The sequence below is a fragment of the Anomaloglossus baeobatrachus genome, chromosome 1 (assembly GCF_048569485.1).
Source record: "Anomaloglossus baeobatrachus isolate aAnoBae1 chromosome 1, aAnoBae1.hap1, whole genome shotgun sequence".
Taxonomy (NCBI): Eukaryota; Metazoa; Chordata; class Amphibia; order Anura; family Aromobatidae; genus Anomaloglossus; species Anomaloglossus baeobatrachus.
Window position 1 is genome coordinate 303,009,038 of NC_134353.1, and position 15,828 is coordinate 303,024,865.

At 40.6% G+C, this 15,828-nt stretch overlaps 1 protein-coding gene across 2 annotated transcripts in view; it reads right to left on the reverse strand.

Annotated features, from left to right (window-relative positions):
• The window catches only part of GRID2 (glutamate ionotropic receptor delta type subunit 2), a 1,893,008-nt gene that overhangs the window by 64,809 nt on the left and 1,812,371 nt on the right, over positions 1 to 15,828 (reverse strand). For both annotated transcript variants that reach the window (XR_012754338.1, XM_075351083.1), the window contains exon 15: positions 5,980 to 6,220. Coding sequence is in view for 1 of the 2 variants with exons in the window: in XM_075351083.1 (XP_075207198.1) it covers positions 5,980 to 6,220 (241 nt within the window). In the remaining variant the exon portion in view is untranslated. The remainder of the gene's footprint in view (positions 1 to 5,979; positions 6,221 to 15,828) is intronic.

Consider the following 15,828-nt stretch of genomic DNA (forward strand, 5'->3'; position numbering starts at 1 on the left):
GGGAAAATACTCATCGAGCTCAAGAACAGGGGTCCCCAAATCCCCAAAGTTAATAGAGACGTTGTGTGAACATTGATCAATTCACTTGTATCAGATGCTTTTATCAAGGAAGCTGTCTTATAGAAGTAAAGAAGTGGTGTTTGAACATGTACACCATTTGTTTTCATTTAAACATGGAATTTTGTGTCCATGATAGTAGCAATCAGATATTTATAACATGCTATGAATAAATTATAGTTGGATTTAGTGGGAAAAACCCTTTAAAGGGGTTGTCCACTAATCAGACAACCCCTGCTGAAATTCTATAATGCCCCTTGTAAAATAAAATTAACTTTTACTCAACTTCAGCACCGGCACTGTTCAAGTGATGTTTCCCTAGGCTCAAATGACATTGTTAGGCCATGTAAGCCCTGTGGTCAACCAATTACTGTTATTGAGCTGCTGTGCTCTCACATCCTTCAGATGACCTTCAGACATCCAGGGTGAGGTGTCAGCAGTGCCACCCATTAGCAGCCACTGTTTACTTACTGGGCTCACATTGCATATCAATGTTGTGAAGCCCCGAGAGACCCAGTGCTGACTATGCTGGAACAGTCCCAGAATGGGGGGGGGGATCATCAAATGTTATTTCATAAGGAAAAAAATATATATTTTAGAAGGGAATGTCAGAAATGTGGACAACTCCTTTAAGTACAGTTTTATTATGGCAATGGGTCAAAAATATGCAAAATAGCTCTATATTAGAATGATACAATCTTGGAACTACTATCTTGTGGCACTCAGATCATTAAAGGGAATCTGTCAGTAGGTTTTGCTGTGTAATCTGAGATAACCATTATGTAGGTACCAGAGTAGGAGCAAAGACCCTGATTACAGCAATGTATTACTTACTGGGCTGTGTTTTGCTGTTTCAGCACAATCAGTGTTTTATCAGCAGGGGTTTATGACTACAGGACAACTTAGCATGTGCAGAGTAGTCCAACCAAGCCCTCAGCATTGATTAGCAGCTCTGTCACTATACAGTGTACACAGAAAGCTTCCAATCAGTGGTGTGGGCGGGATCATACACAGATCAACAACTGAACTCTTCTCAATCTTCAGCAAAGAATACTGTGACTATCATAACTTCTGCACTCAGTATACTAAGCGATCCATTGCTGGAATCAGGGTCTCTGCCTCTACCTTATGATGCTGTCAGATTACAAAGCAAACACCTGCTGACAGACTCCCTTTAGTTAGGACATTGACTTACATGGTAACTAACTACCACTATAACATGGCACTATGATGTTTCATTCTGGAAGAGCACTAATTTGCATATCATGATCATTAACTATATAAAATTATCTCTCAATATGATTGGTGCAAGATATGTATTATAATTATTAATAAATGCTGACCAACGTGCTTGAGCAAAACTCTGGTCAACCATCTTTCTTCTCTAAAACCATAATTCTCAGACAAAGAGCAACAATTTTAATGACAGCCACATGCGTGTAAAATCAGAAAAAAATTCTCCATTTTTCTCCCTTGTGTCTCCATGATTAAGAGGCAATCTCACTCACTTAAACTGCATAGACATGTGCCTATATGGAGCTTCCTATAAGTGGGGGGCACCCACCCTAAGCTTAGGTGATAACAACTTGGCTCATTAACTGGACATGCCAAATATTGTTTTTCATGTGACAACCATATGAGGTATAGGATGTATTTTATTGGCAGCTTTTGGTCCATCCACTCTGCTTAACCAGCCTGACCCAGCTCCAGTCTGAGACATTGCACAATATCACTACAAAAACAGATTGCGATATTCCATGTTAAATATAAAGCCTGCTTTACACGGTACGATCTAGCGTGCAATTTCACGATCGATCGTACCCGCCCCTGTCGTTTATGCATCACAGGCAATTAGTTGCCCGTGGCGCACAAAGTCATTAACTCCCATCACACGCACTTACCTGCTGTGCGACGTCGCTGTGGGTGGCAAACATCCTCTTCCTGAAGGGGGAGGGATGTTCAGCGTCACAGCGACGTCACACAGCGGCCGGCCAATAGAAGCGTAGGGGTGGAGATGAGCGGGATGTAAACATCCCGCCCACCTCCTTCCTTCCGCATAGCCGGCGGGTGCCGCAGGACGGAGGTAAGCTGCTGTTCATCATTCCCGTGGTGTCACATGGAGCGGTGTGTACTACCCCGGGAACAATGAGCAACCGGCGCCATTTTAATTAAACGAGATTATGAAACCGAGCGACGAGTACACAACTCACGATTTGTGAGTGATACTGCGTCGCTCGGAGGTGTCACACAGCCCGACGTCAGAAGTGATGCCGGATGTGCGTCACAAAAACCGTGACCCCGATGATCTATCGCACGATAGATTGTCTCGTGTAAAGCACCCTTAAGTCATTTGTCTCCTGCAATTTAAGAAATAAGCAGACACAACCTTTTAAATATATCAGTCGCACTGCTCTAAAGGCCCCGTCACACACAGAGATAAATCTTTGGCAGATCTGTGGTTGCAGTGAAATCATGGACATATTGTTCCATTTGTACACAGGCAGAAACCTGGCCCTGATTGTCCACAATTTCACTGCAACCACAGATCTGCCACAGATCTGCCACATTTATCTCTGAGTGTGACAGGGCCTTAATACTGTGTGATTATTGGCGTTATTGAAGTTAAACTAAGCAATCATTCAGTTTCAGATAATATTGCTTAGATTAATGTTAGGTAGTTTATTAAATGTCACACAAAAAAATGACTGACTAAAGGGTGTCATGATCACGCCAATCACATAGACAATAGGGGGCTGTTGTTTTGGATCTTAAAATAGAACCATATTACAGAGATATGGTGAACTAGAAGTGTGCCACAATATTTACTTTTCTTGTAGTTTGTACAGAGTTGTAATAAGGTTGTATGATGTAGGCTGAAATATTAAAGGTAACCTTTCTTGAAAAAAACACTACTACCTGCAGATATGGGATACTCTTCATATTGAAAGCATTCTAATGAAGGGAGGCCACTGCACTGAGTGCCCCTCTGCTGGGAGGAAATTAACTTAATTCCTCCCGGCAGCCTTGGGCTTTCAGTCATAGAGGTGAAGCCATCATGGATTCAGTCACCTCTCAGTGGGTGTAATCATGCCTCTGACACTGACTGACAGCCGATTCTGTCTTGATGCACTGCTTAGATGGCTATCAGTAAGCACTGGATGCATGCTTACAGCCATCACTCACTGTGCAAAGATCAGTGACTGACTATAAGGGTCAGAACTTTATGACTGAAAGCCCACGGCTGCAGGGAGAAATAAAATTAATTTCCTTTCAGCAGCAGGGCTGTCAGTACGAGGGTCGCATGGCATCAGAATGCTATTAACCTGCAGATTAACCCCATATATGCATGTAATAGTATTGTTTTTTTACATGAAACACTCCATTTAAAAAAAGATGGATATGTACAATAATAAAATAAAAATCAGTTTTTATCTTAAAACATTTTAGATACCTGGACAAACTGATAAAGTTAAACACTATGGATACTTTTGACAAGAAAATAATATAAATATATTTATTTATTTATTTACTTATTGAATATAAAATAGTTTCAGGTGACAACCTTCATTACTTCATTTTCAAGTTCCCATATATGCAGCTTAAGCCTGGCTTCCAATTTAAAACTATTTTCATTTGGACATATCAATCTCAGTAATGCATACTAAAAGTATCTATGTATCGGATGCTGCTGCTTTCTCTAGTTCTTATGTATCTGCACACCATCATTCTTGTACTGCCTTATGCTTAAAATATAGCCAGTGTGCAATTGCTTCAGTCCCTTACTGACATATACAGTAAGGGTCCGGTTCCACTAGCGATATGCTAATGACCCTCTTCTGCTGCATGTGTGAACCGAGGGACATGCAACTGTGATCTGATCTTGCGATCGCATCACGGCTGCGGAGGAGGGGGGGAGCATGTTCTCCCTATCTCCTCCCCTGCCTGTCTCTGGGTATATCGCACTGCGGTCGGATGACATCCGAGTGCAGTATGATGTTTCACATGCTCCCATAGACTTGTATGGGGGTACATGAGCTGAGACATGCTGCCAAACGCAGCATGCTGCAACTCATTCATTATGTATGGCATGAGAAATCAATCGCCGATGAACACTGCCCCATAGTTTTGCACTAAAGTGAGAGCAATCTGATGTTTTATTGGATTGCACTCGCCCATGCAAAATGCAAGTGGAACTGAACCCTAATACTAATTCTACAGGAGAATTGTGTTGTTAAAATATTTTTTATAAACACAGCCAGCTATGTAAAATGTTATTAAATACTATTTAGATAGTTGTGTTTGCAGCACAGCCAGCTATGTAAAGGAGTTGAACAGGATGTACAGCAGCATAGTGGTTGAAAAATTTTAATGATGCCTATTTCCACAGTTACTTGACTTTGCATTTATGAAGCAAACACAAAATATAAAAGAAATCAGTTACAAGTGTAAAAACAAATTGTCAAAAGGGTCTTGTAATCTCTGGAAGTATTTGTTGTAGTAACACCACTGGTATGTTGCTTATGATACAAAACTAAAGGGTGCTTTACATGCTGTGACATCGCTAACAATATATCGTTGGGGTCACGTCGCTAGTGATGCACATCCGGCGCCATTAGCGACATTGCAGCGTGTGACACCAATGAGCAACGATCAACGAACGCAAAAATGGGAAAAATCGTTGCTCGTTGACACATCGTTCATTTCCTTAATATTGTTGCTGCTGCAAGTACGATGTTGTTCGTTGTTCCTGCGGTAGCACACATCGCTATGTGTGACACCACAGGAACGACAAACATCTCCTTACCTGCGTCCACCGGCAATGTGGAAGGAAGGAGGTAAGCGGCTTGTTCCGGTCGCTCATCTCTGCCCCTCCTCTTCTATTGGATGGCTGCCGTGGGACGTCGCTGTGATGCCGCACGAACTGCCCCCTTAGAAAAGAGGTGGATCGCCGGCCAGATTGACGTCACAGGGAAGGTAAGTCCGTGTGACGGGTGTAAGAGATGTTGTGAGCCACGGGCAGCGATTTGCCCTTGACGCACAACAGACGGGGGCGGGTAAGCTCGCTTGCGATATCGGTACCGATATCGCAGCGTGTAAAGTGCCCTTTAAACCATAATAAGGATGTGAGCATTGTCTAAGTGTGTAGATAGACTGCTGGAAAGTTTTGGTGACAATGAATAGCTTAATTTCTATATATTTGGATAGCATTTATTATTTAAAGGAAAATATACATAACAAATTATTCACAAAACACACACATAATTTAGATAGGACTAATTCATTAATTAATTAAGGAGGTACACTTTTATTCATTAATTATGTATTGATGTTTAAAAATGTTTTCTTTTTATGTACTTTGCTAATAAATGTTGTTATTTTTAGTTTGTTGTTATAAATGACTTCTTTTACATAATTTTTCTGTAAAATATATGCTGCTATGTATTCTGTATGAGTCCCAATGTTACATAAGAGGGGATAAATGGAGCATATTCAAACACTGCGAGATTGCCCTGTTTCTTTATGGTCATCATAATTTCAAGCATCTGTTTGCTTCTTCCTTTTGGCTTCAGATTAGGATTTGGCAGCGCTGTTCACAGATACAGTGGATTATTGTACAAACCAAATGTACTTGTTTTTCCTGGCTGAATGTGAAATAAGGTCTGGGTAATTCATCACATTTTTAAATATTTGATTCATCTGACCTACTTTGCTGTTTAATGCTGGGTTATGCTGTGAGTCAAGCTGTGTTTTATAAAAAATATTGTAAGAAACCTAAAATTTCAGCTATGTCAAGAGTCACTAAAAGGTTGAGCTTTGTTTATTACTGCTTGAAAAGCTTTGTGAGAAATCGGGAAAAAACATCAACCAGCGGAGTCAGAGAAATTATACCATTGGCGTTGCTTCAAAGTTTAGAGTAGTTACCTCTTTAGAAGGTACTCGGGAGCCTTTCTTCTTAGTCCACCATGTTTCTACCATTGCTATGACACAGGACAAAACAACACCAGCTGCTAGGATACAAAATACTCCGGCAAAGCTTTTAATGTCCAGGGCACTGCCTTTCTGTTTAGGCTCCACCGATGAGTATAGGTCACAATGTCCATTGCGGGGCCACCACTTATGTTTTAGAATGTCCATATCCCCATTTTGCTGGAGTTCCAGTATCCTACAAAGAGACAAAAAAGCAATGCCAATAAATTGCCATGTATATATACACCATTCTACATTAGCATTTTTAGCAGTTATATAGTGATAACTTACAAATAGTTCAAATGTCTGCATTATAGAGAAAGAAGAACAACTTTAGATCCTGGAAACGTATTAAATCTATGCAAAGATCCTTTGTCTCAATTCTCTGTGTAGAGCATCTCACAGACCTGGAGATGTGCTGTGGTGCTTACAGATCTGACTGTGTGTCCATTCCTTGTGCAGAGCATCTTGTCTTTGGAGATGCTCTGCGGCACTTACAAATCTAGCAGTTCTTTTGGGCAGAGCATTGGGCCCTTAAAGATGCTCTGCGGCGCTGTCCTTATTAATGAACTAGCAACTTGGTCACTATACTGGAGTCCAGGTTGGTTCTGGGAGGTGCTGGTTACTCAACTGTTCCATCTTCCAGGTAATTGCTCAGGCTTCTTTACTGAGCATGCTCCCCCAGAACTCTGCCAGTTGTATTCTCTGGCTCTGCTGTGTTGCCATAGTTTGTGTTGGGATTCTGATCTTGGTATTCTGACCCCGGACTGTTATTGGACTTCCCTCTGCCAACTCCTTATTCCTGTCTTGGACCCTGGACCATTATCTGACTATGTTTTTGATTGCTCCCTGTTACTACTAAGAGCTGTTATGGTATTGTGCCCTGACTACTTCTCTGTTTACCCCGTATGATTATATGTGACCTCCTGTTACCAGACCCGACTCTCCTGACTACCCTTCTATTCATGCGACCCCCTAAGGTAGTGACAAGTGTCACACCCTTCATATGTGATTGGTCCTGCTCAATTACAAGGAGTGACTATTATCTCTGCTTTTCCTATAGTAACATCCCTGAGATGATCTGTGACTACATTTTACATACAGTGCTTACTGGGAGTCTGAGGTAGTCTAGGACATGCCTCTTGTTTCATGATTGGTTCAGGTTACTACTCTCTCCTTCCGCACTGCAGTCTAGGACACGCCTCTTGTTTCATGATTGGTTCAGGTTGCTACTCTCTCCTTCCGCACTGCAGTCTAGGACACGCCTCTTGTTTCATGATTGGTTCAGGTTACTACTCTCTCCTTCCGCACTGCAGTCTAGGACACGCCTCTTGTTTCATGATTGGTTCAGGTTGCTACTCTCTCCTTCCTCACTGCAGTTAGCCCGCCTCTGATTGGCTGTTATAAATAAACTAACTACATGACCACCAGGAAGATAGTTCTTTGGAGATCTGATCCATAGTGCAGCAACTACAGAACTATGAAAACATACAAACTGCTAATCCCCGATGAGAAAAAGATTATTATTAGGCAATTAGTATAGAGAGGTAAAGTAACTTTAGTAAAAAGAGGGACTGGAGCTTTCTTTAATAGTATGGTTTTGTGAAGACAACAGGAGGATTTTGAATTTTGACATCGATATACATATTATGAATCTAACTGGGATAGAACGTTTGACCTAAAAATGAAATAGTATGGAAAATATGGAATGTATAAACATTTATCATTGCAGATTTCCCTAAAGGGAGTCTTCCCATCTCCAGGATCTTATCACAATATGTAGTAGGTGTAATAATAATGATATTAGCAAATACCTCCAATTAGAAATGTAGTATAGTTCTCCTGATAAGCTATGTCTCTTACCTCATGTGCAGGGCATTGCAGCTTAGGTATCTATGGCTTTTTCCAATTTAATTCTGGATAAACTGCACCTCATCTGCTAATATGGATCTGAGCAGAAGAGAGTGGAACTGTTTCTCTGAGTAGTTGGAGTCTGAGCAGAAGCCATATGTGTGGCCAGTGAAATATACTGTACAGGCTTTATCTTCATCTGCTCACTGCATATTCACCAAACCTCCTTCATTCATTCTTACATCACCCGGTACATATGTAGTATGCAGATGAATAATCTAGGCCAAATATGCTTCACTGTATTGCACATGCTCAGGAGACATAGACCATGTGAGGAGCGGCTACACCCTAATGACTATTAAGGTGTGATTACAGTACACATTATTAATGCTTCATATTCTGCAGTATATAATATTATGCTGCTGGAGCTGTAGTATGAGGTGAAGGCGTAAATCATACAGCTAACAGGTGCTTCAATGCAGAATGGAACATTATGTCACAAAACACATCATAACTGACAAGGTTCAATCCCACCCCAGAGGTACCCGTACAATACAGCCCCTCTGGGATGAGATTGAATGGAAGATCTGTAATATCACACATCTGCAACTACTATGTGATGTTACTTATCAAAGAAGTATAGTCCAAAGTACCTAAGGAATATTTCTAGTACATTGCTTAATCCTCTCGGGAAGTAATTCCACAGGCTTTATGGTAAATGGGCGAGTCTAATCACACAGTATTTGAAAGAAGACATTGAAGATATAGTATATATACAATCTTAGAGATTCCCATTACAAATCTAAAAATAATTGTCAGATCTTTCAAATTAATGAAACTTATTGCAGTGGTAAATATACATGTAAAAGTTAAAGAGGTTGTTCCACACTAAAATATTTTTTTTTTTAGGCATAGATTGATTATGAATAATTGGAGGTCTGAATGGTTCTGACCTGCGCTTGATCCGGGAAGTCAATGGAAAGTAAGTATGCCTCCGCTTATTAATTTTTTATTCTATGCCTAACTAAAGTAATTATTTTACTGTTGGACAATCCCTTTAACATACACTAGCTACAGTTAATCATGTGTAAATCAATGACATATAAATTCACTTGGTCACTTTGTCTGTACTTCCGGACATTTTAAGGGATTCTAGGAATTATTTTACTAATGAACAATCCATTTAATATACATTAGAAGAACCCCTTTATTTTTCATGAGTGCAGGGCACATGATCTCATATTTCTACCCTATATTCAAGCAGGGAGATGTAAGAAAAGCAGCCTATACTCACCTATGGCAGGTGCCACTCTTCCACATGCTGTACTGTGACCCCTCTGGACTCCTGAGATCAACATCCCCCTTTGATTACATAAGCAAGGATGGTTGACCTTAGGAAGATCAACATCCAACACCGCGGAGACACCATCACATGTTTCTCAACGCAGTGATTCTAGAGCAATGCCCCCTAGGAAATATTCAAAACAAGAAAGCCTGCGGAGACACCATCACATGTTTCTCATATGAGAAACATGTGATGGTGTCTCCGCAGGCGTTCTTGTTTTGAACATCCCCCTTTGATTGGCTGCAGCGGTCATTTGACTCATCTTGTCAGATGTTGATGCCCAATGACTGATGATGATATAGTGTGGCGTTTAAAATAGTAGTGGTAGGTGAATATATATTTATTTTCTTACACCTCCCTGGACCTATTACGTTTACTGTAACTTCATACACAATTAAATTAAGAAGTCTTTATTAATTCCTCACTAAAATCCCATATGGACAAATAAATAAGATACCTACATAGATCAAATGAAACGCTGCATAGCCTGTGTCATCCCTGTGATCACTTTACCATGGGATTCTTACTTTGTTGCTATACCTTGATTCATATATATATATATATATATATATATATATATATATATATATATATAAAATCTATATATCTCAATATATATAGATATATATATCTATATATCTATATATATATCTATATATCTATATATATCTATATATAGATATATAGATATATATATATATATAGATAGATATATCTATATATAGATATATATTGATATGTGTGTATATATATATATATATACACATACATATACACATATATATATATATATATATATATATATATATATATATATATATATATATATATATATGCATACACCATATTTATATAGTCATATATACAGTATATCTTTTTTTTGCATTGAGCCCTGTAGCACCATGACCATACTATTGGCCCTGACTGGCAGTAGGTGCTTAATCCTCTGCCATACTCTTATTTTTTGGTCATATATTTGGGATCCATTATTTTTGTATTTACATGTGCTGAGTAGGGGTTTCTCCATGATATACGAATAAAGATTTTCTTTTAAAAGATTCAGCTTTTTTTGTAGGTTGTTTTCCTTTATTTAACTATAGCCAATTGCATATAAATCAGTGCTTGTCAATGTGTAAATTGCTGCACCACATTTGGCCACAAGGTGGCAGTCACATTCCATGGAATTTCTGCTGTCGCTGCTCGGATATGAACAAAGCTCTGGCAATTATTGATCCATCAGGCTGAAAACACGCATTTTACTCAGTGCTATTTAATGTTTTATTTTAAATTCAAACAATTATCCATGTTGCAATACCCTTGATAATGTTGATGTAGAAATCCATTGTTCAGTACATTCTAGAGCGTGGTAAGTTAGGCTTGTACTGGAAAATTGTTCACAAGTGAACGGTTACATTCCCATTGGGTTTTCATAACTCATGCGATCTAAAAACAAGGCAGAATGCCCATTTCTCAAGCCACAGCACTTTCTTACTTGGTTAGCTCACTGAGAAGTTGTAAGTGGCATCGTAATTGTGCTCCGCTCAGCACCTAAACAATTATGTTGTCTTTATAGAAGTTTATTTTCTAGTAAAGGAAACTATTGTTACATAGAGTTGGCATGGATAGCACATCTTCTGGCATTTTTTTTTTTGGCTGTGTGGCAGATGTTGTTTGCAAGATGTGTCCTGTTTACCTAAATTCAGCTTTCCTTGTTCAATAAAAGTCGCTGCTATAGCTCATCAAACAGTAAATGAAAAAGGGGGGCTTTATTGCACAAAAGCTCTTCTCACATCTGCATTGTCTTAGAACAAACACCACGACGCAGGGATGAATTTGTCATAGCACAGATACCAATACTACTCTACACCTCATTGACTTATAATGAGATCTGGCAGAATCTGAAGCCTTGTCCACCATTAAAGGGAACCTGTCAGGTGCAATATGCACACAGAACCACGAGCAGTTCTGAGTGTATATTGCTAATCCCTGCCTAACCGTCCCTGTATACAGTGTGTCCACCCATATCCTGTCCACCGCCATTAACTTGAGAACGGCGGCAGCTATAGGCATAGACAAGGTGTCTAGGTATAGTAAAGTAGCCATGCGCTACGCAATGAAACTACCTATAGCGCCAGCTGGTGCAAAACAACGGAGTTAGCATTTTTATCTTGAAAACAGAACGAGATAGAGAAAAAAGTGAATTAAAAATTGTAGGGCATATTCAATTCAATACAAATCGACACCTTGCATACAGAAATGCTATGATATGAAACACATGACCCCCCCCCAAAACATTGAATGCTGGTCACGCATATGGCGCTCATTGAACTTTGATTCTCAAAGTGGCCACTGTCAGCTGCAATGCACATCTGGACTCTGGACAGCATACTGTATCTTGCTGCACGTTGTGCAATATGGTAGGTGACACGTTTGCACAAGCATCTGTGATACGTCGTCGTAGGTCCTGCAATGTTGGTGAAGGGGTCGCATACACCTGCTGTTTGATGTGACCTCACAGAAAGAAGTCCAATGGGGTCAGGTCAGGTGAGCGTGTAGGCCACTCTACGCAGCCACCATACCCAATGACTTGTAGGAAGGTCTCCATGAGGTATTGCTTCACGTCCGCAGCCTTTTGAGTTTTACACGTTCTAACCATAGCATTTCTGTATGCAAGGTGTCGATTTGTATTGAATAGATGAGGCCCTACAACTTTGTAATTCACTTTTTTTCTCTAGCTCATTCCATTTTCAAGATAAATATGCTAACTCCTTTGTTTTCCACCAGGTGGCGCTATAGGTGGTTTCATTGCGTAGCGCATGGCTACTTTACTATACCTAGACACCACGTCTATGCCTATAGCTGCCGTCATTCTCAAGTTAATGGCGGTGGACAGGATATGGGTGGACACACTGTATACACTAGCATAGATAAAGAGATCTGTAGAAAATGTATATCTAAAGATCTTTTATCATATGCTAATGAGGCCAGCAACTAGTCGCAAGGGTGTTAGTTCCATGGCTAGTCGGCCCCCTTAGCATGTTAGTATGTCCCTGTGAGCTTGCTAAAATGCTATTGAGTGCACAGCATCAGAGGATGGTCACGCTCACCTCTCTGCTGCCACCTCATCTCAGTCCTGGATTTTGGCTCAGTACTCATGATCCTGGATTTTGGGGCATACTAACATGCTAATGGGGCTGACTACTCAGGGGAACTAATGCCCAGGGGACTAGTCTTGGCCTCATTAGCATAAGATAAAAGATATTTAGAAATAGTTTTACTAAAGATCTCTTTATCTATGCTACTATAGGCTGGGACGGTTAGGCAGGGACTAGCAATATGCACACAGAACTGCTCGTGGTTCTGGGGGCATATTGCATCTGACAGATTCCCTTTAACATTATAAATGGTTTTAAGTTTTCATAAATGTGGCAGAATCCGTGATGTAAATTTAGTCTTATTATATATGGACAAAGCTAATCAAAGTGTTGTGAAAGACAAGTGACAAATGCAGTGATGTCAAAGATTGACACCCTACAAGAGGCGTAAATTGTAGCCTCCAAGCTGGGGCTTCGAGGAGGTGGGAGCTACATGCCTTCTTCAGGTAGAAGTAACAGGTCATGGGAGAGAACACTGTTGGACGTAAATAAATTGGAGTATAATTAATTTCACCAAAATCCACGTTTGCCAAAATACGTATTTTTAGCAATTTCCTTACATAAGTATTTACATAAGTACAGCCACTGGACACCATTTTTTCCAACTGGAAGAGCCGTCAAAATGTTATAAAAAGTAAAAAAAATTACTCACCTTACCGCTTAACTTACTGTTTGGTCCCAGTTACTTGTGCTGAAATCATGCACATGCACAAGTAAGGTCATGGTGCTCATCGTGACATCCAGGTGAGAGCTATGGGGGGAGCCAGGAACCATATTTTTGTATCTCACAGCACAATTATCCCCTGTCATCACTCAGTTTTTAGCACAAGCACTGACAGGAGGAGTCAGGAGCGGAGATCTGAGGTGCGGTGAGCGGTAAGCATGAAGGCGGAGAGCAGTGATCAGCAGTTAAATTATTGTCAGGCTACCATGCTGTTCTCAGTGCTGGAAAAATCAAAGCCACAGCGCTGCTCTGAGCTGTGAGACAAGGATTGCAGTGGAGACTTCTTCCAGTAGTGAGAACAGGGCTATAGCTTGAGATTAGTAGTGCAATGTCAGGCTGCCAACCACCATGTTGTCACTGCAGTGTTCAGAACAGAGCAGATTAATCATCACGCTGCTGTGCCCTGACACCTGACTCAGCTTTGCTATGTCAGCATAATGCCTCATTCAGGCATTCCTTCATTACAGACATCTGAAGAGGCATTATGATGACCTAGCAGAGCCACATATGTGTGATACAGCTCACCGAGCCATGTTTCTAATCCTCATCATATATGATACAGCCGCCAAACTGGGTTTCTAACGTCCATCATGTGTTATGCAGCCAGCAGAGCCACGTATCTAATTCCCATCATGTGTGACATAGCTCACAGAGTGATTTATCTGATGCCCATCATGTGTGATACAGCTTGCAAGAGGCTGTATCACATTGTATGTATCTAATCCCCATCATGTGATACAGCATGTAGAGCTGCTTATCTAATCCTCATCATGTGTGATAAAGCCGGCAGAGCTGCGTATCTAATCCTCATCATATGTAATACAGCTCAGGGCTATGTATCTAATGCCCAACATGTGTGATAAAGCCCATAGCCCACACATCCACATATCTAATCCCAATCATGTGTGATACAGCTCACAGCAGTGTATCCAATGCCCATCATGTGTAATACGGCCCAGAGCTGTGTATCTAATGCTCATCATCTGTGACACAACCTGCAGAACTATGTATCTAATCCCCTTCATGTGCAATACAGCTCAGAGTCATGTATCTAATATCCATCATGTGTGATACAGCCCACAAAGCCACGTGTTTAATGCCCAACATGTGTGATACACTGCTTTGCTGGCTGTATCTGATCCCATCATGTGATAAAGAGCTCAGATATCTAATATCTAATATGTGATACAGCTTAGAGTCATGCATCTATTGTCCATTATGTGTGATACAGCTTGAAGAGCAGCGTATATAATCCCATCATGTGTGATACAGCCTTCAAGGTCCCATATCTAATCCCATTATGTGTGATACAGGCTGCAGATCAGTGTATCTAATGCCCATCATGTGTGATACAGTCTTCAAGGCCACATACAGTTAGGTCCAGAAATATTTGGACAGTGACACAATTTTCGCGAGTTGGGCTCTGCATGCCACCACATTGGATTTGAAATGAAATCTCTACAACAGAATTCAAGTGCAGATTGTAACGTTTAATTTGAAGGTTTGAACAAAAATATCTGATAGAAATTGTAGGAATTGTACACATTTCTTTACAAACACTCCACATTTTAGGAGGTCAAAAGCAATTGGACAAATAAACCAAACCCAAACAAAATATTTTTTAATTTTCAATATTTTGTTGCGAATCCTTTGGAGGCAATCACTGCCTTAAGTCTGGAACCCATGGACATCACCAAACGCTGGGTTTCCTCCTTTTTAATGCTTTGCCAGGCCTTTACAGCCGCAGCCTTCAGGTCTTGCTTGTTTGTGGGTCTTTCCGTCTTAAGTCTGGATTTGAGCAAGTGAAATGCATGCTCAATTGGGTTAAGATCTGGTGATTGACTTGGCCATTGCAGAATGTTCCACTTTTTTGCACTCATGAACTCCTGGGTAGCTTTGGCTGTATGCTTGGGGTCATTGTCCATCTGTACTATGAAGCGCCGTCCAATCAACTTTGCGGCATTTGGCTGAATCTGGGCTGAAAGTATATCCCGGTACACTTCAGAATTCATCCGGCTACTCTTGTCTGCTGCTATGTCATCAATAAACACAAGTGACCCAGTGCCATTGAAAGCCATGCATGCCCATGCCATCACGTTGCCTCCACCATGTTTTACAGAGGATGTGGTGTGCCTTGGATCATGTGCCGTTCCCTTTCTTCTCCAAACTTTTTTCTTCCCATCATTCTGGTACAGGTTGATCTTGGTCTCATCTGTCCATAGAATACTTTTCCAGAACTGAGCTAGCTTCATGAGGTGTTTTTCAGCAAATTTAACTCTGACCTGTCTATTTTTGGAATTGATGAATGGTTTGCATCTAGATGTGAACCCTTTGTATTTACTTTTATGGAGTCTTCTCTTTACTGTTGACTTAGAGACAGATACACCTACTTCACTGAGAGTGTTCTGGACTTCAGTTGATGTTGTGAACGGGTTCTTCTTCACCAAAGAAAGTATGCGGCGATCATCCACCACTGTTGTCATCCGTGGACGCCCAGGCCTTTTTGAGTTCCCAAGCTCACCAGTCAATTCCTTTTTCCTCAGAATGTACCCGACTGTTGATTTTGCTACTCCAAGCATGTCTGCTATCTCTCTGATTGATTTTTTCTTTTTTTCAGCCTCAGGATGTTCTGCTTCACCTCAATTGAGAGTTCCTTAGACCGCATGTTGTCTGGTCACAGCAACAGCTTCCAAATGCAAAACTACACACCTGTAATCAACCCCAGACCT